At 44.6% G+C, this 26,519-nt stretch overlaps 3 protein-coding genes across 4 annotated transcripts; 2 read left to right on the top strand and 1 right to left on the bottom strand.

The window, feature by feature from the left end:
• Nucleotides 1–1,224: 1,224 nt before the first annotated feature.
• Nucleotides 1,225–9,036, top strand: MIX23 (mitochondrial matrix import factor 23). The gene is made up of 5 exons (XM_053370350.1): nt 1,225–1,347; nt 2,857–2,982; nt 4,651–4,797; nt 5,759–5,818; nt 7,941–9,036. The coding sequence occupies exons 1-5, from the start codon at nt 1,297–1,299 to the stop codon at nt 7,989–7,991; spliced, it is 435 nt and encodes a 144-aa protein (XP_053226325.1). The 5' UTR covers nt 1,225–1,296; the 3' UTR covers nt 7,992–9,036.
• A 4,042-nt stretch (nt 9,037–13,078) lies between these two features.
• Nucleotides 13,079–17,732, top strand: LOC128405170 (cystatin-A-like). Of its 2 annotated transcripts, XM_053371499.1 has the most exons (4): nt 13,079–13,388; nt 13,566–13,773; nt 15,791–15,892; nt 17,494–17,732. In XM_053371499.1, exons 2-4 carry the CDS (start codon nt 13,708–13,710, stop codon nt 17,620–17,622), a joined length of 297 nt encoding a protein of 98 aa, XP_053227474.1. In that variant the 5' UTR covers nt 13,079–13,388; nt 13,566–13,707; the 3' UTR covers nt 17,623–17,732. The 2 variants fall into 2 exon arrangements, with proteins under 2 accessions (XP_053227474.1, XP_053227473.1); XM_053371498.1 differs by having other exon boundaries at nt 13,079–13,773.
• Nucleotides 17,733–19,524: 1,792 nt separating this feature from the next.
• CSTB (cystatin B) lies at nt 19,525–25,650 on the bottom strand. The gene is made up of 3 exons (XM_053371080.1): nt 25,505–25,650; nt 22,000–22,101; nt 19,525–19,746 (listed from the first exon to the last, which is right to left on the bottom strand). Exons 1-3 carry the CDS (start codon nt 25,640–25,642, stop codon nt 19,618–19,620), a joined length of 369 nt encoding a protein of 122 aa, XP_053227055.1. The 5' UTR covers nt 25,643–25,650; the 3' UTR covers nt 19,525–19,617.
• Nucleotides 25,651–26,519: the final 869 nt, after the last annotated feature.

Here is a 26,519-nt window from a genome sequence, read left to right as displayed (position 1 = left end):
AGATAATGTATACATGGTGGAACATTAAGTTTGCAGAAATATTTTTCAGTATAATCTGCAACCTTTCACCTCAACTCCATCCCCCTGTGGCAACTGTGTTGTTTCAAGACTTTCCTGGACTCTGGTCAAAGGTCTCATACATTGTTTCTCCTCCCCTTCTACCAAATGACCTACCAAATGACCTCAACCCAGACTGCTCTGCCTTTATTTTAGTTATTTATGCAGTTACGCAACAGCTTTATACACTGGCTTTCAGGGCATAAAACCCTGTAGGCTTTTCTCCCTTTGTCCACAAGTAGAGAAAAAGATTAGCACTGCAAATATCCATTCAAATTTTTTCGTCATTTTAGAGCCAGCCTAGGCTGGGAGGGAGAAAAAGCAGGTGGAGTAGGCCCCATTGAATTCAACAGGACTTGCTTCTGAGTAGACATGCCCAGGCCCATGTGGCTACCTTTGGGTGGTATTCAGCTGTCTTTTACTCAGTTTAAATTAAATTATTTAATGAACACACGCAAGTTAGGTCCATAAAATTCACGGAGTCTGTTCTGAGCAAATGTTTGGGTTTATCCAGATCTCATTTTGCACTTTCCAGGCACAGGTCTGGGCTTTAAAACTCCCTGCCCGCCCCCCCAAAACCTGCTCCTTGGTACTATGGGTTGGATTAAACTAAGCCTTATTCAAGTCTGTTGAAATGAATGAACCAAATGAAATTCCGTAACAATGAATATCACCCTATGTAATGGTGGGTGAAGATGGGGTGTCACACACAAATATACAGTGGAGCCCTGGGTTGCGAACGTGATCCGTGCAGGAGGCATGTTCGCAACCCACATCAAGAACACCTTTCTGATTGTCAGAGCCACGGGTGGTGCCTCCTTGCTTTCTGCCATCAAGGTTGTGTCACGTACATATGGAAATGTACATCTAGTTATTTTTCCCCTTTAATTTTTTTGGGGCCCCCCCAAGAGTGTGGGGTCCTAAACTGGAGCTTGTTTAGCTTATACGCAAATCCGGCATTTAAATCATAGCTGTCAACTTTCCCCCTTTTTTTAAGGGACATTCCCTTCTTCCAAATAGGATTCCTCGCAAGAAAAGGGAAAAGTGGACAGCTATGACTTCCATCCCTGCAGCCTGGCCGGGGGCTGGACTAGATGCCCCTCGGGGAAACGAGCCCCGCAAGCCGCGCTTGGGGAAAAGCCGCCTCTCTCCTGATTGCAGGCCCGGGCGGGGGGGCGTGGCCGTTGTGGCGCCGCGCCTCCCGATTGGCTGCCCTCGCGGCTCTCCGGCCTCTCCAAGATGGCGGCGCCCAGCTCTTTCCTCAACTGCGAGGAGTACGCCGAGTTCCAGGTAGGAGACGCGGCGGCGGCGGCGGCGCGGAGGGGGAGCGGGGGTGCTTCGTCGGAGCGGGAGGCCTGGCTGTGCCGGAGAGGCCTCTGCCTCCGCTTTCCTATGCCTGAGGGGAAGCGGAGAACCGGCTGGCCATTCAGCCCGGCGGCGGCGGCGGCAGCGCCCCCTTCCACCTTCCTGGGGACGGCGCTCGCCGAGGGGGCGGCAAGGGCAGCCAGGGTCGCCCGGCTCCCGCGGCCTCGGAGGGGGAAGCTGGCTGGGAGCCGCGAGGGGAGAGGGAAGGGACTCGGGCAGTTTCTGCCCGTGCCGCTCTGAGGGCAGCCTGGGAAGGGGCCCCGCCGGGAGAGGGACCAGCCCGGAGCCCGAACCTCCGCTGCCTTGGCGGGCAAAAGGAAAAAGGCTCAGGAGGCAAAAATCCCCCCACACAAATCCGGAGTGGAGCCTCTTCCGACGGCTGGAGGGCGCCTTGTAACGCCTCCTTCAGGCAACTCCTGCAGCCCAGCTGGTGCCAAATAGTATTATTATTACAGTGGGACCGCGGGTTACATACACCTCAGGTTACAGACTCCGCTAACCCAGAAATAGTGCTTCAGGTTAAGAACTTTGCTTCAGGATGAGAACAGAAATCGCTCAGCAGCAGCAGCGGGAGGCCCCATTAGCTAAAGTGGTGCTTCAGGTTAAGAACAGTTTCAGGTTAAGAACGGACCTCCGGAACAAATTAAGTACTTAACCCAAGGTACCACTGTATTATTATTTCCCCAGCCACTCTGAGCGGCTACCAACAGAATATACAGTGATACCTTCGGTTAAGAACTTAATTCATTCGGGAGGTCCGTTCTTAATCTGAAACTGTTCTTAACCTGAAGCACCACTTTAGCTAATGGGGCGTCCTTCTGTTGCCGCGCCACCAGAGCACAATTTCTGTTCTCATCCTGAAGCAAAGTTCTTAAGCTGAAGCACTGTTTCTGGGTTAGCGGAGTCTGTAACCTGAAGCGTATGTAACCCGAGGTCCCACTGTATTAGTAGTACAGTCATACCTTGAGATGAATACGCTTCGGGTTAGGCAAATTCAGGTTGCGCTCCGCGGTGACCCAGAAGTAACGGAGCGCATTACTTCTGGGTTTCGCCGCACGCGCATGCGCGGACCATCAAAATGACGTCACGCGCATGCACAGAAGCGCCAAAACGTAACACGTGCGGACACGGGTTATGTTCACTTCGGGATGTGAATGGGGCTCCGGAACGGATAATAATAATAATAATAATAATAAGCGATAAAACATCAAACATTAAAAACTTTCCTAAACAGGGCTGCCTTCAGATGTCTTCTAAAAGTCAGGTAGTTGTTTATTTCCTTGACATCCGATGGGAGGGCGTTCCACAGGGCGGGTGCCACTACCGAGGAGACCCTCTGCCTTGTTCCCTGTAACCTCACTCATTTCCCTGGGTTTTTTTTTCTTTTTCACTCTTTTTCACCTTAGAATCAACGTGTCTGTCTTTCTTCCACAGGAGTTGCTCAGGGTGATGAGAACCATCGATGACAGAATAGTCCATGAATTAAACACCACTGTCCCAACAGCTTCTTTTGCAGGAAAAGTTGATGCTAGCAAAACGTGTAAAGAACTTCATCAGTCGGTAAATGCATTTGTTGCTGTTCTATTATTTGTGTTTTGGTTTTTAACTCATAAAATGTTACCAAGTGGTAATAGGCATGTCACTCATTAATGCCATGCTACATAGTGACTATGTTTAACTACTTCATTCTCTGGAAGGAGATTGTTACTGCTTTTGTCACTGTCAAGAGGTAGGTTCAGACAAGGATAGTTATAAATTATTTTAAAGTCTAATAATAAACAGAAGTACACAAAAAAAAATGGGGTAAACCCTAAGAGATAGGAGGAACACGCAAAACAGATTAATAAGGACTGAGCATGCTCAGTGGACACAAAATTCTGAGAGGCTTTTGTGGGGCAGGGGAGAAGGAGGATGGGGGAAATGGACTATTCTGGAAAAGAGCATGGCCGACTGGAACTTGGAAACCTATGCTGCAACATTTTATTTCAAGCTTCGCTTGCAATCAATAATCCCCATGACGAGTTAATAATAGTTAACCATAAATCTGACAAGTCTGGCGTAGTGAATGTCTTAGAAGCATCAGAGGCTGTAGTGCTGCTGAAGTTAAGCAAATTGGAACTATCATTCCCCTGGACAGGACCCCAGTGGGAGTCCCATGGAACAGTAGAATAGAATAATATTTAATAATAATAGTATAAACTAAAAAGTTTTACCTCTCTGTGTTCTCTCTCTCTCCATGGCCTCACTTTCTTCAAGAATGAGTCTTGTAACTGCCTCTCACTCACACTGGCCCCTTCCTCCAAATACTGTCAGTATCTTTCAATGCTCCTGTCAGTCTCAGGCGAGTCAGTGCCAATGTTCTCAATGATCTGGGCCTTATCCTGTATGAAAAGGAATCTGTCCCCACCCCACTTATGGTCTTAGTGCCTTTCTAAGACAGCCTCTTAAACAGCTTTCTGTATTTTAAGTAAATTAAATTGAAATATCTTAAATTGGCTTTCTGTCATTTTAAATAGCATTATATTATGGGTTCAGAGGCTCGCTCTTCATTTTCTTGTTTACGCCCTTTAGCAGTGCTCTTACAAGGCTGTACAATAAAAGTTGAGTCTATATACTGCTGGTTGCACCAGTAAGAATTCATTGTCTGACATGTAAAAAGCCGAGAACCTTTTTAAACATCAGGCAATGAAATCTTACTGGTGCAACCAGCAGCATATAGTCTACCCTGGAGAAGCAGCCTAAGGAGCTCTTGGAACTTCAGGATACATTAAAAGTTGGAAAGGTAGTTTTGAATGTATCTCATGTACAACATTTAAATACGAGAACTGTATGTTGCCACTCTCCCCTCCACTTACCATTTCAAAGAAAGTGAACAGGAGTGGAACCAGTTCATTAAAGCTGTATTATTCTCAAGCAGTGAGGATTTCTCTCTAGTATCTAAATTGACAGACTTTTTCCTTGCTTTCTGCTATAGCAGAAATTTTCCATTTAAATTTCTGCGTAACCTAGGGTATCACTGACTGCACTGTTACTGGGTGAGCTGTAGGTTTTCTGGCTGCATTTGTGAATAAGAAGGCGAGAAAGCTGGATGGGAGTAAAACGATCTTGTGGAACATCCACTGCATGCACGTTGAAAGATTTACATTCTGTACAAAAATCATTCCATTTATTCCTTGCTTTTAACAGGTGATTGGATAGCTGACTCTTTTCTTTTCACTATTTATTTAGCTGGCACAGGCTCATGAAAGTAGAGAGAGAATAATCAAAACCTGTATTGCCCAAGCTTCCAGTGTAGTAGAATCTTTGCAGGAAGAGAGGAGGAAATCTCTGGAGGATACGGCATTGTTAAAAAGGCTCAGGAAAGAGCAGACAAAGGTGAGTGGAAGAGTTTTAAGACTTATTTCCTTGTTATTATTATATGAAAAATAGTGTACAATTCATAATCGCAAGTGGAAAAAAGATAGTACAGTGGTACCTCAGGTTACATACACTTCAGGTTACAGACTACGCTAACCCAGAAATAGTACCTTGGGTTAAGAACTTTGCTTCAGGATGAGAACAGAATTTGTGCTCCTGCGGCGCGGCAGCAGCAGGAGGCCCCATTAGCTAAAGTGGTGCTTCAGGTTAAAAACAGTTTCAGGTTAAGAACGGACCTCCGGAAGGAATTAAGTACTTAACCCGAGGTACCACTGTACATGCAGGTCTTGCTTACTGAACGTAGGCCTTTCTGTCTGGCCCTTGGGAGATTTCCCTGGCCCCTCTCCCTCTCACCAGTCCCATCCTTTCTCCTCATGCTGCACCCCTTATCAGCCTTCCACCCCTTACCAACACTTCGTAAGTGTTTTGCCTGGCTAGAATATGCCCTTGAGCCCTGATGACGTTTCTTGCATTATGGATGGAGGATAGAGGGTGTGTGCGAGACTGTGCAGAAAACAGCCTACTGTACAGAGGCAAGGGAACCTGCCCCTCCGTCCGAAAAAGGTTCCCCATCTCTGCTTTGTGGCCTCTTGGACAGGAAAAAAAAATCCCCTTCCACCAGTGAAATGTTCTAATATCTGTTCAAGGCCAGGCCCCCGATACCTATGTTAAATTCACATATTTGCATGGAAAGGTTCACTTGCTGGATGGCAGGGTCTGGACCACTACTAGCTAATGATCAGGGATCTTCAGTGTTTGTCATAATGTTTTTATTTACGTGAATAAATGTTTCGGCTTCTACATGGTTTCGCTGGATGATAAAGAACATGATCCCTGTCAGTCTGCTGCTGATAGGAACCCATCCATCTTGCCAAGCTCCTAATGCAGAGAGTACTTATCCTTTTCCTTTCTCCCACAGTTGAGATTAATGCAGTCAGAGTTGAATGTTGAAGAAGTGGTAAATGATAGAAGCTGGAAGGTATGGCATTCTCTTGACTTGAGATTTCGGATCTCTGTGTGAATATTTGTTTGATGCAACGCATAAAGACTGTGATGAGATGAAGCGTGATGATGCAGGCTAGGTTAAAATAAGGAGCGGAGTAGAAATACTCTGAATAAGAGGTTCTCAGACTTGTTTGGCCTGCTGCTCCCTTTTCAGAAAAAAACACAAAGCAAAGAAACAGAAAGATGCAGTGACAAATTTGGTTCTTTTATGTATCTGTATTTCTACCTACGTCCTACAACATAGTAAAGAAAGATGTTGTAAATAAGACATCTTGAAGCTTGAAATTATAAAATCATTTATAAAAATCAACCATAGTATCATTCGCACCACACACAGAAAACTAAGATAACGAAAGATAATATTAAAATAAAAATTAAGAATAACATGAAAAATAATACTAATGAGAAGGATGAACCTGGTGTGCTGCTATCAGTTTATTAGCGTTTGGTTCTGCAAAGTGGACTAGGCCCCAGGATTAAAACCCATTGGGCGGAGCAGAGTGAAGCCTGCCGACTCGAGTCTGGTCCACCCAGGGGCAGGTCCAGCACCTCAGCCTGCCTGCCATTGGCTGAATAGGCAGACAAGCTGCAATTCACTTCCTGGGCTTGAGGGAACCTGAAAAGGGTTCACCGAAGCCCAGGTGTCAGGCTTCGGGGAATCAGATCCCTCCCCTGGTGGCAGTAAATAAGCAGACCAAGCAAAAGGTGTGCTCTTACCAGTTAGTTTCTTTAATAATCACAGTGAGAGGCAAAGGAATGCGTCTCTCGAAATGGCGTTGCTCCCAGTAAAGGTTCACCCCCTCTGTCCCCCTTAATCTACGTCACTCCTATGCCAGGTAATCTGAGTTTATTGTCACTGCGCTCTCTGTTCTATCACTCTCAAAAGCCCTTCTAGTCTTAGGCGAAGGGGGGAATCTGCCAGCTGTCTCTCTCCTGGCGTTTCCTCTTCTAGCTATTCCTCACCCAGTATTTCCCAGCTTTCCCCCTCTGGGCTATGCCCCTCTGCAAACCACTGTTCTAAATCAATACTGTCCTCCTGCCCTTGGGAAGGTTCAGGACAATGGGGGGGTAGCCCTCCCACCATTCCTCCTCAGTCCAGTCCCTGACACCGGGGAAAACCCCTCACTCCGCATCCAGGCGAGGCATTGTCACCGTCCCACAGTGGCGCCCAACCTGGTGGTAAGCATCGTTGCACAGCAGATGAAACCCGTATGAATGGTTTTTCAATTTTTTCTTCTTTCTTTATACTTTTACTGCCCCCTGTTTTTATTCAACACCCCCCCAATTGCAGCCGAGGCTACTAATGCCCCCCTTGATCGTAGCAGCTCCCCCCCCCCCCACTTTGGGAAATACTGCTCCAAATAAATAAAACAAATAGCCTAGGTATCTAAGATGGACACAAACTAGATGAAAACAATAAAAACGTAACAAAAAGTATAAAACAAAGCACATTTTATGTATGGATAAATCTGTTGGCAACATATGCATAGTTGATTGGACTGTAATTAATCCTTTATTGGGGGGGGTAAAGTTTTATTAGTATTATATAATTTTAGAATGCATATAAAACAGAGATTAAAAATATAACAACAGTCAAAAATTTAAAGATGAAAAACAAAACTATAAAATATACACACGAGTTAAAATAACAAAGTCCCAAGTGAAGGCTATCAGCTTTATCAGATCATCAAGCATAGTTCCAGATTTGCCAGGCATGTGACAAGGGTTGCCTTGAGAATGATGGTTCTGCTTTATGCTTCTTAAAGGACTGCTAGATCATATAAAAATGTTTGGAGGTTCTTATCCTTGTCAAAATCTCAAATTATGCATGATTTTCTCTATTAGAGCTATATTCCAGAGTGAGCGGTATCAAGCGTCCAGTTTAAGATTTGGGCTGTTTCCCACTGAGTTGCGATTACTGGAGGAGGAGGAGGAGGAGTAATAATAATAATAATATATTTATACCCCGCCCATCTGGCTGGGTTTCCCCAGTATTTTGCCACCCAGCAGATGAGGTGTTTTGAACATTCATTGCACCCTTACTTGTATTAACAATATTTATTTCAAGAACCAATCCCTCTGTCTTGGTGTCTTAGGTATTTAATGAACGCTGCAGGGCTCATTATAAGCCTCCGAAGAGTCAGTGACGCAGAGGAGGGGATGTCTTCCCCTGAAAGTGAACTTCAATCATGCAAATAAGAGAAGAAACATGGAACAAGCTACTTGGGACCTTTTGAGGGGGGGAAATCAGATCTGTGGGGGTCAGCCCAGTGAATCATTTTGCTAATTAAGATAAATCAACTGCTATTTTGTATGGAAAGAAATTTTTTTTTATTAAAGAAAAGAAAAAACCAGATGGAATGTGATGCCAGCATTTTAACTTCAGCATTTCCAGATCTGCAAGTATCCTTTAGACAGGATGAGAGAATAATGTCTCTTTCTCTCCTTGGACCACAAAGTTTCACCTTTTTATTTTGGTTTCCAGGATGGCTAAATTTGGGCTGTATCATCTGGCCTAGTTCTAAAACTGGCATAGGTCTTAAAAGATTACTGCTGTGATAAAAGGAAGTTAATAGGTAATACTTGATACAAACTGGGAATTTACCTTTTAACTACATGTAGCATTCTGTAAACAAATCCAATTTTGACTGGCAATGTTGTCAGTTTAAACTGTGGACTCCATTTGCACATATCCAATGGTGCCAGTTGTGAATTGCTTTATAGTGGACACTTTTGGAGTGTGGATGTTGACATCTATATCTTTTTGGCTTGGATGCTGAAATAATTGGAGAGTGAAAGATATTAAACTCATGAATTTGCTACATGAAGCAAATACTGAATGCCTCTCATCAATTTCACGGATGACATGCCAATGTGGACAGACCTATAGGTAAATTCACTTCATATCATGTTAACTATAAGTCTCTCTTTATAAGTGACCTTACACAGCATAATTACTCGCCTGCGGAAATAGCAGATTTCCCCCCCCAATATGTCAACAGAGTTTCTTGAAATTAAGTCCTATTGATCAAGTTCTAGAAGAGTCACAGTTCTAATTCATGGGAGAGAAAAAGGTGTGTGTGTGTGTGTGTGTGTGTTAAATTGAACTCGAGAGAATTTGCCTTCGTTAGATGTAACTGTCTGATATTCAAATCAAGAAAATTTACACTGCTCAACAGCTGGACAACATGACAGGCTTTCCAGTAGTTCTATCCTTCTATAATTTTGAATACAATTCTTTAATGCCATTTTTAATGTACAATAAATTTTCAAGCACTATGCAGTTTTGCTGACAATTTTCTAAAAGCTTAGCCTTATAATAAATCACAAATACTATCTAATTGGCTTGTTTTAGGAGACCAACAGATTGCCTTACTCTTGTCATGAGATTCCAGTGTGAGGGGAATTGGCTCTGAAAAGCACGCAGAACACATGGTTACACTCTACAAAGTGTGTAGATATTTCATTTCAAAAGCCATCCAAGGTGTAGAGAAAGCAAAAAATAAAACCCTGCCATAATTATCAACATTCCAGAGTCACAATACAAGCCTCTCACTGTGTGATGACTCAATTTCCTAAACCCACCTGTGCATAGAAACATTTATGCTCTCCCTGACAAGACACCGCTGCTTCAGATTCCTTTTTTTAACATCCTATTAAATTGATTAATTCATTATTAAAAATTCCTTTTATCAGGAATTAAAGGTTGGACTGTAATTATTTTAATTAAGACCAATTATATTTTTAGCATGTGGGGGTAGGATTTCCTGTAACGAGGGTTTTCTGAATTTTGGGTTTGCCTGCCATACACCTCACCTTAGCTCTGAATTTCCAGCAAGTAATGATCTAAATTGAAACAAAAGGAAGAACTGTAGAAACAATTTTTAAAAAATAAAGAAGAATTGAATCATCCATACCCTTTCAGGGAATGCTGTACATTCCAGATAATGAATGGAACCTGTTTATAATGTGCCAAGACAGACGATAGAAGCAGATACCACACATCCAAGCCGATGTGCTTAGGCCCTGTGTAAAGTCTGCATGCCTTTATTTAAACAGTACTTCATTTCCAAACGTAGACTTGGATTTGAAAATCGTGCAAGCGGTTATTTACTTGGTCCACTGGAATGATGTTGTTATGTGAATATATGAGTATTCAGAGATCATAGGGTTAGGAGTTAAGATTGCTTCAGCCAAAGCAATTTTGTTTAGCACACATTTGTGCATGTGTTAATAAGTCACAATGGAGGTGCTGCATGTTTCAACTGCAATGTATCATGCAATCCTTGCCCTGTAGATCATTCTGAGACCCTGTTTTCACCTCCATTCGGCTGAAATGCAGAGGAAAGTACCCAGGTGGGGGTGATAGAGTGTGTCCTCTTGATAGGCTCCCATTCTGAATGAGCACAATACTGGAGCCTTCCCACATTTCCCAGTTTCATGTGATGTGATGTGATGCGTTGCGAGTGAGCCGTGTGGCCGTCTTGTCGTTTTCTTTTGACAAGCTATGAAATTGCTGGGTGTCTGCATAGCCTCCAGGCTGATGGACTTGATTTCCTAAGCTGAAGAGTTTTATCTTTTGGTTCTTTACGTATTTCAGGGTTCCTCACTTTCTGCATTTTTATGTGCAAAACAGCTGAAAGACTAATCCTGCTGTGGCTGCTGGGGATCCAAAGTGATAGAGGGAAAATAAAACAAAACCCTAACATTGGGCTTTAATGCCCATAACAGGTGCTGCATTCTCTTAATTCTTGGCAGCCCTGGTTATGTTTTTTAAAAATACACATTTTGCAAAACATCACAAGGGTGCTTTTTATTTTACCTGTTTTGAAAAATGAGAGAACTTTCTCTAGAATGTGGTAATATATTTTTTAAAACTATCATTTACAGTTAGGAAAGGTCACCTTTGATAATTTACGTTCCATCAAATGGGAAAATACAGAATTTCCTGTTGCAGAACCCTATCACAACCTACCTGGCTAAAATATCCAAGTTTTGAGAGCTGTCAGTATTTTGGAAGATTTAAGTGTAAAAGGCTTATTAAATGTCCTGGAAGGAGGCAAAATGTGTGGCCCTACTGACACTTTCAAACCCTCCCCCTTCACTTCCTTAATGCCTAAAAGTTGCTTAGCTTTTATCAGCATTGAGGGGGTTTTTTATTTTAAAACTATGCACGAGTCCTTGGTTTTTCTATTTGGAATGACCTTTGGGCCAGACAAGATGTGACAAGAACACCCATGTTGGTTAATCATGTGCTTGCCCCATTGAGTCATAAAAGCATGAGGGTGGGGTCTAATTTTCCCAATAGAAGATCACCAAAAAGGGAAGCTGATCTCCTGTCCTCCAAGTTACCTCCCTGTGTGCTGTTGCTTCAGGCATTCTCTTCTCAAGTCCCAGCTAGAACAAACTACCCAACTTTCCCTCAGTTCGATTATGTAGACTGGTGTTTCCCAAACTTGGGTCTCCAGTTGTTTTTGGACTACAGTTCCCATCATCCCTGACCACTGGTCCTGCTGGCTTAGGGATGGTGTAAGTTGTAGTCCAAAAACAGCTGGAGACCCAAGATTGAGAAACACTGATTTAGACCAAGCTGACAAAAGCTATTGATGGCTAAGACCAGCATGCAAATATATCTTAGTAGCACCCTCCATTTCCATCTATGTATAGAAAAACTGAAGTTAAGAAGGTATCTGGTTGGAGGCTATAAAATCTACCTTTTTCAAAGTTGGTATAGCACCTGTCAGTGAGAAGCTGCCTTGAGGTTGGACCAAGTACTCTGCAGTCTCGCTTCAGGAAAGCCAGGGTGGAATAGTGATAAAATATAAGAAAATAACTAAGGAGATCCGGGGCCAAAATTCCATGTAGCCACAACTCCCTGGCCAGTCTTTAGGCCAGTCATTCTTTCAGCTGAACATTCCTTACAGGCTGGTTGTGCAGATAAATTGGGGTGGGAGGATGCTATCCTTAGTTCCTTGGAGGGAATATGTGAACATTATAAATAAAAAAACCCTGTGCTTCTAGGCCAAAAAAATTGTTTTACGGTTCCATTGGCAGGTTGTTCCTTCTTCCTTTTAATGATTCTCAGTGCTTGTCTTTCATGCAAATTCTTAATGCCATTGATGTGTAGATTCCACTCGGAATTGCTTGTTTAAATAATGCCCAATCGTTACTCTTCAGATACTATTAAATTTGCTTGAAGTCTGGTTTTTTTAAAACACACACGCACAGAGAAAAAATTATCTGTGGTATTGCGAAATGGTAACCAAAGCGCTTGAATCTTTTGCAATGTAGAAGCATTCGCCTTGCCACTCAGTAAACACAAAGAGGATAGGATTGCCCAGTTTCTTTAAATGCACAGTGCAGTCCTAATCTATGTACACAGGGATGGAAGAGTCTCACTGAACTCACCTATGTACAGGATTTCAGCCTTATTCTTGTGGCACCTTGAAGACTCCCAAAATTATTGAAGGATGCAGGTAACCAGCATCTGATTGTGCTGAGAAATCACTTAGTTTTTTAATTGCCACACGCAGCACCCTCCCCCCATTTCTACGTATTTCTAAGTAATTAATATTAAAGTATTTCTAAATAAAAGACTGGTCATCTTAATTTAGGGTTTTCTGTAGGGTAACAGAAACACAAGCCAGCTCTTCACATTCTATAGCCATTTGTTTCATAGGACATAAAATGTGCAACAACTGCCCCTTGATCCATATCCAGGGCAACACTGAAACTTCACATATAAAGCCAGTGGCTGCAGCTCCCAATACCTAACTTCACACGTCCTAGATGTAGTGGGTTTTCATGGACCTCATTTTAGTTCTTAGGCTACATCGAACAGGTCAGCTATTGTAATTTGCCAGGCTGATACCAAGTGGGCACTGGTACAGAAAAAAGCAATAATCATAATAATTTTATTACTAATACCCTGCCCATCTGGCTGGATTTCCCCAGCCACTCTGGGCGGCTCCCAACAGAACAATAAAAACACGATAAAAGATCAAACATTAAAAACTTGCCTAAACAGAGCTGCCTTCAGATGTCTTCTAAAATAGTTGCTTATTTCCTTGACATCTGATGGGAGGGTGTTCCACAGGGCAGGCGCCACTACCAAGAAGGCACTTTGTTAGTATTTTTTCCCCCTCCCATAGCAAATAGCAGGGTGGGTGGGGTGGGAATGGTTTTCACTGGAAAGATAGAAACTCCTCGCATGCCAAGCCCTCCTTCAGCTGCTATAGACTTAAACCCTCCTTTCACAGCCTGCTGTCCTCCAGAGGTTTTGGACTGGCACCATCCAGGGTGACCAGTGTTCAGGGATGATGGGAGTTGTAGTCTAGCAACACCAGGAGGGGCACCAGGTTTAGGAAGACTGGTTTTAATTCCTAGACCTTCGAGCTTTTTCATGCATCCTGTCTTCCCTTCTTGTTTGGCCTTGAACCAATGAAACAAGCCATCTGACTCTGGGTTGAGCAACTCAAGAAGAGGTGCTGTTCCAAAGAACAAAAGTCAGTCATGTGTCCATTACTCAAGAAGCTAAGCTTTTGGTGAGTCAGGAAGATTCCTCACCCCCCTTCAACTCTCACAAAACAAAAGCTTGATTGTGTTGTGTGGGAATCTTATCTTCTGCATGTTCAGAGAGATCAATCATGTTAAATTTGTATTTCCCCATACTGTAACAACCCATTGTAACAGAAGTCTACCTCTTTCCTTTTAATGCTCAGGTGATGACTCTTCAAATTCATTTACATAAGAGTCATGTGACACTGTTAGAGTATATAATACGCCCGACTAAACTCCTGGATCGTAGTTGCTGCTGATTTGCTTGTGGAGACTTCTCAGCACCTACAAGTTTGACTTGTCACCATGATGGCTGGAGGCTTAACAGATGCCAGTCCTTCTACTCCAGATGTTCAGCAGCTGGCTGACAAGGTAAGTAAAAGAGCCCATTAAAACAATCATTGACAAATTTATAGTTTGTATATAAATTAAACCAATGTGGTAAATGCATTTTCCACTTATTTAGTAGCCGTCATTCAATTGTGAAATAAGAATACCTGTTTATCTGGCCACAGATTGCCTGTGTTATTTCAGAATCAATAACCTCCCTTGACTCCACGTTTGGTGGAGCAAGTGACAATGCCCTATTCTAACTAATGGGGATGGAGTGGGGCATTGAGCCCCCCCAACTCTTCGCTCTCCTGTCCTGCTACAGACCCCGTTTTGTGTCATCCATTCAGGGACCAGATTTGGAAAATGAATATCAATGCTGATAGTCTCACGATTTCAGATTCCCTCTATTTTGTAAATAAAGTAAAATAAAAATCCACAGGAGCTGTCGCAAAGAGTCTTGTGGCTGCTCGGAGGTTATTATGGAATATGTTTTTGTGACACCTTATAGGCTTACAAACTGCTTGTGGCACAAGTAAGGTGGTGTATGTGTTTTTTTTACTCTAGCCTACAAAAACTTAGATGCCATGAGACTTTGTAGCTTTCTTTGGAAAGAATGCTATTTGTTCTAGGGGAGCAGTTTAATATTTTCAGAGATCACAAAGCTAGCCATACTCAGATTCTTTTTCACAAAGGGCGGCAAATATGTTCCAGCAGCCGTAAGGGTTTTCAACGCAAAACCCGTTTCCCAACTCCTGTACGCTGCAAATGTCTGACATAATGGGGACCTGCCTAAGTTATAGATGGCTTTCAGGCAAAATTTCTCCGATCTCTGCTGCAGGTACCCAACTGTGTCCCCAACTCCATACTGCTGTTAGAAGCTAGTGAATGCCCAATTTCAACTAAAGCGTGATGGGCTGCCCTAAAACATTGGCTCAGGATTACAGTGTTTGATCTAGGGAAGGGTTTGTACCAACACCTGACCAATGAGGAATTTGTCAGAAAATGGCAGAAAACCATGGCTAAAAAAGCCACCTCTATTGGTCTGTCACCCCCCAACTGTATTACCTGGGTTACGAAGGTGCCCTAAAGACGTTAAAGCAAAGATTATGGGATAATGCACACAGTGACTTGCGATCTCGATCACACGCAGTCTGTAGTCCGCTGGCAGTAGGAGTTCAATATGGGTATGTCTTTAAGTCAACATCTTACATCAAAAACCTGACAGTACCAAATTATCGAAGGCTTTTCACCAAAGCCAGACTAAACGTCTTTCCTTCTGCAGTGTTCAATGGCAGGTTGAGAGGAGTTCCCTACCAGGACAGACTTTGCTCGTGTGCTCAAGACATTGATTCCATAAAACATATTTTGTTGCACTGTGCAAAATATGAGCAAGCCAGGGCTGAACTGATACTACCCTTGCTGGTACCTTTCCCGGGAAAATCAGAGGCTCACTATGTCAGGTTCCTATTGGAAGACCGGACAAACCCTAGAACAATTAGCAGTGGCAAAGTTTTTATCGGTGGTTGCAGAAACCAATGATCCCTATATTCTGGACAAAATGCTTGTTTAACCTGGAGGTAGGCTGCATGAATTGTGTGTTGATTTGTAACGATTTGTTGGGTCTCTGGACCGTAATAAAGGTTGATGATGATATTTTCAGAGACTAAATTGTTAGGTATGGCCAAATGTGTCAGCCCATGCATTTTGACCACAGTGTCATATAGCTTTTTGTGCCATTTTTACTGTGTTTCTTCTTCATAAAAACTTTCATCTCAAGAAGTGTTTGGTTGCATACAAAAATGCAGCTCTTTTCTAGGCAAGCAGGTTTGGCTTCTCTGGGAAGGGCAGCCATGAGCATCCACCCTTGGCCTGAGGTCAGAACTTGTCTTGAAAAAGCGGCTGTTTCTTGCACTTCTCCCAAATGGATTTGGGAGTCTGCAAAATTTCTCAAACATAAAATGAATAACGGAGCAAAGCAAACGCCCACCACTTCCTATGGCTTTGGCTCAGTTCTTTTCTGTCCAAGAATGACAACTCTTCTTATTTTCAATTTCAGATGAAATCTCAGATAGAACAGAAGGAAAACAAGGTTTACACTGTTTTCACTGCTGTTGAGTACAAAACACAGGTGGTTGCTGGAACAAACTATTTCATTAAGGTCAGTGCTCCAACTGAGAAATGATCGGGAGTTTTATTAATGAACTTTCTATTCTAAAAAGTCGACATTTTTAAAACTAGTTGCGGCGTTTGCCTCCTAGGATGGGTCATAAGGAAAGGGTTAAAATGGGTGTGACGTGATTGGCCAGTGAGAATGCAAGGGGGGAATAAAAGTTAGAGTGGGAGGTTTTGAAAGTCAGTTGAGGTTTGTCAGTTGAGGTTGAGAGTTGAAGAAGGAAGAGGGAGGTTTAGGTGTGGGTTGGTAGAGTTGTATTGTGGGAGAGTGATAGGAATTCTTAGTGGAGTCAGATAGTTGGAATAGTCAGTTTGGAGTTGTTAGGAACTAAGGATAAGAAACTGACAAGAGAAAAATTAACTGTAACCATAAGCTTGTTCCTGCATTTAAAAATAAACTTGATTATTTGGTTATGTTAACAACTGACTGGACTCCGTGTGTCCCCAAGAGAAACGGGTTGGTGGCAGCGGAAAAAGCAATGGCAGTGGCGGCACAGGGTCAATAGACCGTCAAACGTCCGGGGGTCCTGTGTGTGATTGCCACACTAGTTTTTATTGAAGAAGCTTAATCAAGCCATATATATATTTGCTTTGAAGTATTAATTATTGAATACCTTTGCCGTTTAAAACTACTTCATCAGGAAGCTCTTGCATCACTTTAAAAATAGGCTGGCTTGCCTTTAGAGATGGACGTGTATCGTCCCTTCACTCGTTCTTCAAATTGAGAGAAATGCTGCCTGGTGCTGCCTGTTGGGTAAGACGCAGGTGGCGCTGTGGTCTAAACCTCTGAGCCTCTTGGGCTTGCCGATCGGAAGGTTGGGGGTTTGATCCCCGTGACGGGGTGAGCTCCTGTTGCTCGGTCCCTGCTCCTGCCAACCTAGCAGTTCGAAAGCACGCCAGTGCAAGTAGATAAATAGGTACCGCTGTGGTGGGAAGGTAAATGGCATTTCCGTGTGCTCTGGCTTCCCTCACTGTGTTCCATTGCGCCAGAAGCGGTTTATTCATGCTGGCCACATGACCCACAAAGCTGTCTGTCCCTCGGCCTGAAAGTGAGATGAGCGCCACAAGCCCATAGTTGCCTTTGACTGGACATCATCATCATCATCATCATTTATACCCTGCCCATCTAGCTGGGTTTCCCCAGCCACTCTTAAACTTAACCGTCCAGGGGTCCTTTTTTTTTTACCTAGCCCTTCCACCTTTTCATTTGGTTACTACAGTAAAACCCTGAAAATGTTGTCCCTCTCACTGTGCGGAGCCTGCCAGTAGACTGTCCAGTCGATGGGTCTCTAAGCAATGTGCATTTCCTGTTTAACACAATTCTTTTTATGCAAGCTACTTTTGCCTTAGGTTCCAGTCATCCCTCCCTCCCTCGACTAAAAGCTTCTCACAGGAGTAGCTAATTTGTGATTCTGCCAGCCTCTTACTTTCATAATCTCCCCAAACTTTGAACTGTCTTGGCTGGGGCTTCTAGGACCTGGGAGTCCAACAGTAGCTGGAGGGGCACATTTTAGGATTGTTAATGTGAACTCGGGTAGTAATTAACATTGTACATTTTAACCCTGGCTCATTCTCTCTTCCCTACAGGTCGATGTTGGCCAGGGTGAACATTTGCACTTGCGTGTATTCCAGCCCCTTCCTCACAAGAACGAAACCCCTTCTTTGACCGCTTACCAGACTGGGAAGACGGCGAGTGATCCACTGAACTACTTTTAATGAGAAGTAGCCCATTCTGCTGCCATCTTGTGTGTTTTTTTAAACAAGTACAGGATGCAGACTGACATGTCAAAATCAGCTACAAATAAAACATCTCGTTTGGGAAGTTTTAGGTTGTGATTCTGCATTGTATTCTGGGTAATGGCAATGTTTATTCCTCGTACTCCTTTTCCACTAGTAAGACACAGGGATAGAAAGTGAATAGTATACTTTGTGCACTTACAGGCTTCCCGGAAAACAAGGCAAATGATAGCAGGTAGGCACAATTTCATAATTTATCTCTCCGGAATTTAAGGATATGATTGCAAAGGCAACTGCTAAACTGCATTTACCTCACACTCACGGGACCCACATAACATTTGTAAAGGGGACCCCTGACCATTAGGTCCAGTCGTGGCCAACTCGGGGGTTGCGACGCTCATCTCGCTTTATTGGCCAAGGGAGCCGGCGTCCAGCTTCCGGGTCATGTGGCCAGCAGGAGTAAGCCACTTCTGGCGAACCAGAGCAGCACACAGAAACACCGCTTACCTTCCTGCCAGAGCGGTACCTATTTATCTACTTGCACTTTGATGTGCTTTCGAACTGCTAGGTTGGCAGGAGCAGAGCAACGGGAGCTCACCCCATCGCAAGGATTCGAACCGCCGACCTTCTGACCGGCAAGTCCTAGGCTCTGGTTTAACCCACAGCGCCACCCGCGTCCCTAACATTTGTCTTAGAACATCCAAAAAAAAAAAAAAGGATTGCCTACTCTTTCCTGCTTCACCCATACAAGGCAGGCAGTTGGTTGGTGTTGCTTTCCAAGGAAATACATACAGCGAAGAAGCTTCTCTTTCAATTACTGTGTGGAAGACAGAGCTGGTATTCTCAGATATGAAGGAACAACCATTGCGAGCCTTGTCAGCAGCCATAGGCACAATCTGAAACCTGCACAGCCTCATTCGAATCTGTGCTACCACCTCCTACAGTCCACATGGATGAAGGCAAGGGGGGGCGGCAGGCAGCTGCCCCCTGGATCCTCAAAAATTATTGAAAAGCATTAAAAATACTCAGCTAACGGAGGTTCTGTTCCCATCGCAGAAGCCAGTTCCCCCTAGTCAAAAGCCTGCCCTCGTAATGTCTTTACCCATGCTCTCCCAAAAAAAGCTCAGTAACCTTGGGGGGTGACCTCCCCTAAAAGTTTGACAACTTTTTTGCCTTCTCCCCATCAAAAATCCTGGCTATGCCCATGACAGTCCATCTTAACTACTGTGGCCAGATCCAGACACCATCAGCCGGTCTTCACCCTCTTCCCATTTACCATCCAACCTAATGAAGAGCTGAGTTGAACTAGGCCTTCAACACTTATCAAGTTTCCCCTATTAACATGGGCTTTTTTTTTTTAAAGCAAGCGACTTGATTTATTGAGAAGGATCCAAAGAAGTGGTATACAAAAATGAATGCACATCAGATGAATTCTTGGGTATATAATGACTATGTAGCCCTATTCAGACGTTGCTCACATGTCAGGCATAAGCGTATAGAGGATTGGGACCTGGTTTTAGCCCCACTCAGCGTCTCCCCCCTCCTCTTTTTTCTTTTTAGTAACCACATGGTCATGGTTGTGTGAGCAGAAATCCCAGTAATATGTGCGCTCCTGCTCGCGAGTAGGGGGGCCTTCACAGCTGGGACACCTGATTAGTCAAGTGTCATGAATTAGGCTTTCTGCTCACACAAAACGTTGCTGAACACATGTGGGGGGGGGAGGTGATAGCGTGAGGTAAAAAGCACAGTCCCAGTCCTTGATCTGCGCGCTTACGGTTTACACACAAGTAACACATAAATGCTTGTACGCCACAAGAACTAATACGATCAAAGCATGGCTACATTACTACCATTTTAAAGCACGATGCCATTTTTTTAAGAAAGGAAGAGAAATCATTTGCATTTGGCAAAATAAACTCTGGTTTTCAACTGAGTAAAAAAACGGCAGAGGAAGAAAGGCTTCTGCAGAAGCGCTTAGAAGTAAGCTAGTTCATCGTGCTTTGCTTTCTTGCTTTGGTAACTGGTGAGCTCCAGCGGCTTGTTTTCGTGAGGGAGTCTTTTGTACACTCTCACGTGAAGGAACTCGTCATTGCCAATGTGGACCTGGGAAGGAAGAAAAAGGGGCCTGTAAATTGTGTGAAGTGAAGGAATAATAATAATAATAATAATAATAATAATAATAATAATAATAATAATAATAATTTATTTATACCCCGCCCATCTGGCTGGGCTTCCCCAGCCACTCTGGGCGGCTTCCGAAAAAATATTGAAATACTGTAATACATCAAACATTAAAAGCTTCCCTAAAGAGGGGTGCCTTCAGGTGTCTTCTAAAAGTCTAGTACAGTGGTGCCCCGCAAGACGAATGCCTCGCAAGATGGAAAACCCGCTAGACGAAAGGGTTTTCCGTTTTGGAGGTGCTTCGCAAAACGAATTTCCTATGGGCTTGCTTCGCAAGACAAAAATGTCTTGCGAGTTCCTGCAGGGTTTTTTTCCTCCCCCCCCCCTTTCCCCAAGCCGCTAAGCCGCTTATCAGCTGATCCGCTAAGCCGCTTAACAGCTGATCGCTAAGCCGCTTATCAGCTGATCTGCTAAGCCGCTAATAGCGCTAATCCGCTAATGGGCTTGCTTCGCAAGACGAAAAAACCGCAAGACGAAGAGACTCGCGGAACGGATTCTTTTCGTCTTGCGAGGCACCACTGTAATTGGTGTTCTCTTTGACATCTGATGGGATGGCGTTCTACGGGGCGGGCGCCACCACTGAGAAGGCCCTCTGCCTGGTTCCCTGTAACTTCACTTCTCGCAGCGAGGGAACCGCCAGAAGGTCTTCAGAGCTGGACCTCAGTGTCTGGGCAGAACGATAGGGGTGGAGACGCTCCTTCAGGCATACTGGACGGAGGCCGTTGAGGGGAAAGGTCATCCAGTATAGCTTAGGCATCAGCGCTCGTCTCGCTTCATTCTAGTTGTACTGTAGTTGGGAAGGGGAGGAGGAATCAAGCTTCTTTCCTATGGAAGGATTGCTTTTCACATCTCCCTGACGCCAAACAAATGCCAGGAGCTCCAGTTTAGCCTACGCTATCCTAAAGGAGTCATCTGCCTAATGTTCCTCAGGGAAATCATCCAACCCCTCACTTCTCTGAGGCTTCAGCAGCACCAGCGTAAATGATTGCTTGACGAGTGCAAACTGCAGTATCAGCACAGATGCATCACTGCTGTTATTGTTAGAATGAAAACCACGATTTAGTAAATGGGGCCTAATTCTCAGTGAAGCAATAAATTTCTGTAGCAGATGTAACAGTTCAGACGGTGGGGGGAGGAATCAAATGACTGAACTCTCTTTCACACTATTAAAAGGTAAAGGGACCCCTGACACTTAGGTCCAGTGGTGGCCGACTCTGGGGTTGCGGCACTCATCTCGCTTTATTGGCTGAGGGAGGCAACATACAGCTTCTGGGTCATGTGGCCAGCATGACTAAGCCGCTTCTGGCGAACCAGAGCAGCGCACGGAAACGCCGTTTACCTTCCCGCCGGAGCGGTACCTATTTATCTACTTGCACTTTGACATGCTTTTGAACTGCTGGGTTGGCAGGAGCAGAGACCAAGCAACGGGAGCTCACCCCATCGAGGGGATTCGAACCGCCGACCTTCTGATCGGCAAGTCCTAGGCTTAACCCACAGCGCCACCTGCATCACGCTATTACCACCATCCAAAATAATTTATCTCCACATTTAAAAGCAGTATGCTGGGGAGAAGGCAAGAGTTCCAGCCCCTTAATAGAACCTAGCCTCTTGGATAATGTCATTGTCCCGAGTGAATCTCCACCCCCCGCCTCTCCCACTTCCTCATCATCACTTCTATGGGTGCTGCTCCAGGTCCTCTGTCTTTGAGCTCTTTGCTCTCCTACTTTTAAGGCTCGCCGGGTTCTGGGAGATGAGGATCTGGAATGTTTTCCAATGACAACAGGTCAGCCAGGTGTTGTTCTGGGCTCTCCCGTGATTTCCCAACTTTTCTCCTCATCTGCCTCTCAGCTGCGAACTCCCGCAAAACCCTGTTGTAATTCTGAACTGTCTTCTTCTTCTCTGGAAGGGTCATGCTGGGCAGGCGGTCTCCACCTTCCTCCTCTGCCCGGTACCTGACAGCCAGCCACTATCCAGGATTTACCGCCTCAGCACTAAGCTTGGCTTCCAAAGGCTCAGACTCAGGCAAAATCACCTGGAAAATACCCTAGATGCTTTAATTTGTTGACATATAATGGAGAAACTGTCCATTATTAGCAGATATACTGCATTTGACTTGATAGCCACAAGAGCGAATGTGTGCTTTACAACAACCAAAACAGCAGGCATATACAGTACCTTGATGAAGTAGTTCATTCCAGAAACCATCTGCGTCTTAAACTCAACTGCGTCAAAGACTTCAAAGCTTCTTCCTTCTTTCTCTTCCACTTGTCCTTTCACCTTTGGGAACAAAAAAAGGTGGGGGGCGAGGAGGAATTAGAATTTGTTTGCTGCTTAAAATATTGTGAGGCCTGCAAAAATCTCTGCCATTTGTGCCTGGAGAGGTTTTAAAGACCAGATGTAGAGGTGAAAGAAGAACCAAAAGCTGGGAAAGTTCTGCTCTCCATGAGGATACTGGTCAAGACAATATCCCCACCCCATGGAAACTTCTCCCCCCTTCCCCACTTTAGATGACCTATAATACAATGTGTAAAATAGAATCCTAGCTGCTTTGAAATAGAGCAAACCACCCACCCAGCATTAGGAAACTCCCTAGCTCCTTCCAGGCTTCCTCAACCTTGGCCCTCCAGATGTTTTTGGCTACAACTCCCATGATCAATAGCTAGCAGGACCAGTGGTCAGGGATGATGGGAATTGTAGTGTCAAAACATCTAGAGGGCCGAGGTTGAGGAAGCCTGCCCTAGCAGTTTTTGAAACTCCCATTGTTCAAGGCGCATTTTGCAAAAGGGAATTTCATCAGCGTGAGCAGTTTCTGAACTCTGGGTACAGTACAGTGCCTGAGATTTCAGATTAAAATTACAAGTGGAAGGAAAGGAGGACCTTTTTCTGCCTCCTCACTTCCAGCTACTCTCTGAAGACCGGAGAAGAGACCCTCTTAAGAATATTAGGGGGGTGGGTAGCGGATGTCCATCAGGTAGATTATGATGTACTGGTAGATTACGGGGTGTACCTGGTAGATCCTGGTGGATTTTGGCCCCTCCCCTCAGTGTTCTCTCCCCCCAAAAACCAACAACTCTGGGTAGACCACTGCCAATTTTTTTTATACTGTGAGTAGATCGCAGACTCTTGAGAGTTGGACGTCCCAACACTAGACCATGTGAAAAAGGAACATAATATTTTAGCTGCAGTTCATTCATTTTCAGCTCTGTATTCTTGTTATTAAAAAATGTGCCTAGACATTCTGTTGTTGCGCCCATAACTTAGGTTTAAGGTGCCATTGAGCTCCTAGTTTTCGTATCTCACTTTCTAACACTGTTCCCTAGCACAGCCAACCCCAGTGGGGTGTCCTGTCAACATCTATCAGCCGATCAGCACCAACAGGAAGTCCCGCTTGCAAAGGAACAATCGGGAGCTCCACGTCCATACCTGCCGCACACGTGATTGTTTGTGGGGAGCAATTTGAGGGCCAAATTGGGACCCATTTCAGACCTCATTACTCCCTGCCCAGCACTGTCCTAAAGGGAGCTCATGCACAGGCAATCCTCTCTTGACAGAGGCAGAGCTTTCCTATGACACAACCTGGCTTCACACAGAGTACTTTTTGAAAAAGGCAGTTCATATACTCCAGATCGTAAGATGACGTGCATGCAAATGTGAATCAAGAGCAGAGCAGGCAAAACTGAGAGCCTAAGAACCTCAGCAAAGGGGATTAGAAATCAAGTTGTCATAGACAGAAATGAGCGATCAGACATGCAGGTATTCTGCTGATACGAATGAAGAGCTTTGCTTGCTCATTTTCTTCCATGTCAGATGAAGGTGCAGAAGCAAGACAAATAAGAAGTTGCCAACTGCATCTCCCAGCCCTTGTGCAGAGATTGTATGAGCGAGAAAGAACACACAAGAGCAGGAGTTAGGGTTAGAGGAAGCAGGGACATTCCCGGGTCAGGTTCCGCATTATATTAAAATCTTAAATCATGAGATTAGGCATCAGAAACAGAATATCTGAGACAGATATTCTGCCTGCATCCTCTGCTGCCCTAACCCTAACCCAGACAGTTCCAAGTAACTGAGAATGGAAAATATGCAACTACAAGGAGGGATAGAGGAAGTGAAAGAGGAACGTGCCAAGGAGGGATAGAGGAAGTGAAAGAGGAACATGCTGAAACGTCAAAGTTCCTAAGTTCCTGAGCAATTACAGGGGGTGGGTCACAGGATCTAAAAGAACGATTTAAACTGCACAAATTCTTATTTTCTTTCGTTGATGAGGGTGATGTTGGTTCAAAGCAGAGCTGAATGAGCAGCCCCCAGTAAGGAACCAGAAATGCTCCTGTGCCCCTGAAATAAGCCTTGAGCTGCCCCATTGCTATATATCTCCATAACTTAGGGCAAGTCCACTTTGAGATTAGGACACTTCAACCACAAGGAAGCACTGAGTCAAATGCTGCACAAGGCTGACTCAGGGAAAACGCCCTCCTTGCTATTTTTAATGTGGGATGATCAAACGGCAAGTTTCCAATCTAAGAAACGAACTTCTTATGTGGATGCTTGTTTCTAAGGGAAAGGAAGACCCAAAGCATTTCTGCACCTTTTGGTGGGAATTCGTTTCTTATTTATCAAATTTGCAAACACAAAACACTGCCCTGCCTCCCCAAATCATGAAATTTGGCTTTGATTATGCATTTTGCTGTTTTTATTTTTCTGCATTACTTGCTCTCTGCTTATTTGGAAAACACAACCTCTGTGCTGTTCCTGTATTTTGTAACTTTGATCATGTTTTGTTTGTATTTTTTATGTTAATAAAAAAACCCTATTTTTAAAAAAATGTTATGCATATTGTGGGGTATGCTCTCCTGGAAGTGTTGATCTATCATTTGGGGGAGCCCAAACTTATTTTGGGATGCAGGTTCACATATAGTCCTACTCTTAACTGAGGCTGCTCACTTAATTCCACTTCAAAATGTCCTGGGAAGGACAAATAAGGAACTAGGACTACGGTAAGTAACCAATCTCAGCACCGTCTTTTGCTTTGGATAAGGAAGACTCCATAAATTAAAGCAGTAGTCCCCAAAAATATTGGGGGGGCTGGTTTAGGTACTTTTAAACCAATGCACCGCTCCGAAGTGCTTCCTTCCATTTCTCGTCCATCTCTTTTCTAAAATCTATCCAGCCCCTTAATTAAACCCCAGTTGCCCAAGTGCACAAAAAACTTCCTTCACCGTGCACAACTTTTCGTTTTGGGGAAATTGCCCAAAATGCGCCTAGCATTAGAATAAACCTTGGAACGACATGCTCGGCACCTGAGCATCAATGAAAGAGGTATGAAAACAACCAATATGTTGTTCTGCACGCGTCAGCATTTCCAGGCTGACCTCTCTTCGGCACCTGGACTAACATGGCGACGAGGACAGAACTTTTGTGGGCGAAGGGCGCGGCTAGTCCTCATGAGCCCCGGGGTCAAGGGAGGAAGCGGAGAAGGGAGTGCCTCGCCTTTCATGCCAGATGTTGGGAAGCCGAGGAGGAAGCGCCACTGGAGGAGGAGGAGGAGGAAGAAGGGAGCAACTCTCTCCAGGCTGCGCTTTTCTCTTCCCCACCTCCCCATCCATCCACCTAGCCAACCAGCCCCCCGTCCCCCTCCAGAGATGTCTCCAGCTGCGTCCAGGTGCCAGGAGGCTCCCTTCCTTACTTCCTGGGCGATTTGCTGCGTCTCGGCCGTGGCTGCCTTGGCCTCGCTGATCCCTCCGCACATCATCCTCCGGCAGCGCGTTGCGCGTAAAAACGAAGCTCCGGTGCGCAAAAGCGCCCTTCGCCACTGGTCGCCCATCTGTCAGCTGGTCAAATGATGCAGCTGGGCAGGCGGAGAGAGGGAGGAGAGGAGGAGGCGGGCGCAGCAAAGGAAGGAAGAGAGGATTGCTCAGCGCTGCAGAAGCCATTTTTTTTTCAACCCCAAAGATCGAGAGAGACACGCAGAGAAATCCGAGAAGAAAGCCGGGATTTCGCTCCAAAATGGGGCCGGGCATTGCATTGCAAGGACTGGAGCGCCCTCCACGCATTCCCGGATTTATGCTCTGCCCAACCCAGACCTCGACTGGTGTCGATTATTTATTGCATTTATTGCTAAACGGCCCTGCTAGTTCAAAAACAAAGGCAGCCGGTTGCAAAGGGGCGCGCGCGCGGCTTGCAAAGCCTTGCAAGTGTGTGGCCGGCGGTTAATGTTGCAAACTGGGAGACGGGCGAGGTCGACAGGGACCAAGTAATTGGATTCGGTGTCGTTATCCTATTGTGGTTCTGGAATCGGCCTGAACAAGTACAGAACAAGTCGAGACAGCTACTTGCCCGCTGTTGTTAACGTTGCAAAGCGACAATTTGTTGTTGACGAAGGACAGCTGGACATATAAAGGGCCCCATTACCTTCAGTAACTTAGGGCCTCATCAAACCTAAATCCGGCCCTGATGCTGTGTATACACAACATTCTGTGATAGAATGAATGAAGACTTGGTGCTTGGTTTTTGTTTTTGTTTTAAAAGGGGGGGGCAGTACTTTAACCGCCATGACATCATTGCATAATTATTGTAGCTTGCAAAACCAGATAAATCTTAGCACAATGTATAAAGTCACTTTCCAGATAATCATCACTGAAGTTGGACTGTTAGTTTACAGGAAAGCAGTTAGAGGTGAAAGACCATGTGAAATTGGATAC

Source organism: Podarcis raffonei, chromosome 17 (assembly GCF_027172205.1).
Source record: "Podarcis raffonei isolate rPodRaf1 chromosome 17, rPodRaf1.pri, whole genome shotgun sequence".
In the NCBI taxonomy this organism is placed as follows: Eukaryota; Metazoa; Chordata; class Lepidosauria; order Squamata; family Lacertidae; genus Podarcis; species Podarcis raffonei.
This window is presented reverse-complemented; position numbering and strand designations above follow the sequence as displayed.

Coding starts and splice junctions, on each gene's coding strand:
- LOC128405170 (XM_053371499.1), top strand. CDS start 13,708: ATGATGGCTGGAGGCTTAACAGATGCCAGTCCTTCTACTCCAGATGTT. Junction 13,774..15,790: donor TTCAGCAGCTGGCTGACAAG/GTAAGTAAAAGA, acceptor TTTCAATTTCAG/ATGAAATCTCAGATAGAACA. Junction 15,893..17,493: donor GAACAAACTATTTCATTAAG/GTCAGTGCTCCA, acceptor TCTTCCCTACAG/GTCGATGTTGGCCAGGGTGA.
- MIX23 (XM_053370350.1), top strand. CDS start 1,297: ATGGCGGCGCCCAGCTCTTTCCTCAACTGCGAGGAGTACGCCGAGTTC. Junction 2,983..4,650: donor GTAAAGAACTTCATCAGTCG/GTAAATGCATTT, acceptor CTATTTATTTAG/CTGGCACAGGCTCATGAAAG. Junction 5,819..7,940: donor TAAATGATAGAAGCTGGAAG/GTATGGCATTCT, acceptor TTGGTGTCTTAG/GTATTTAATGAACGCTGCAG.
- CSTB (XM_053371080.1), bottom strand. CDS start 25,642: ATGGGCGACCAGTGGCGAAGGGCGCTTTTGCGCACCGGAGCTTCGTTT. Junction 22,102..25,504: donor CGCAGCAAATCGCCCAGGAA/GTAAGGAAGGGA, acceptor TTGTTCCCAAAG/GTGAAAGGACAAGTGGAAGA. Junction 19,747..21,999: donor GAATGAACTACTTCATCAAG/GTACTGTATATG, acceptor CTTCCTTCCCAG/GTCCACATTGGCAATGACGA.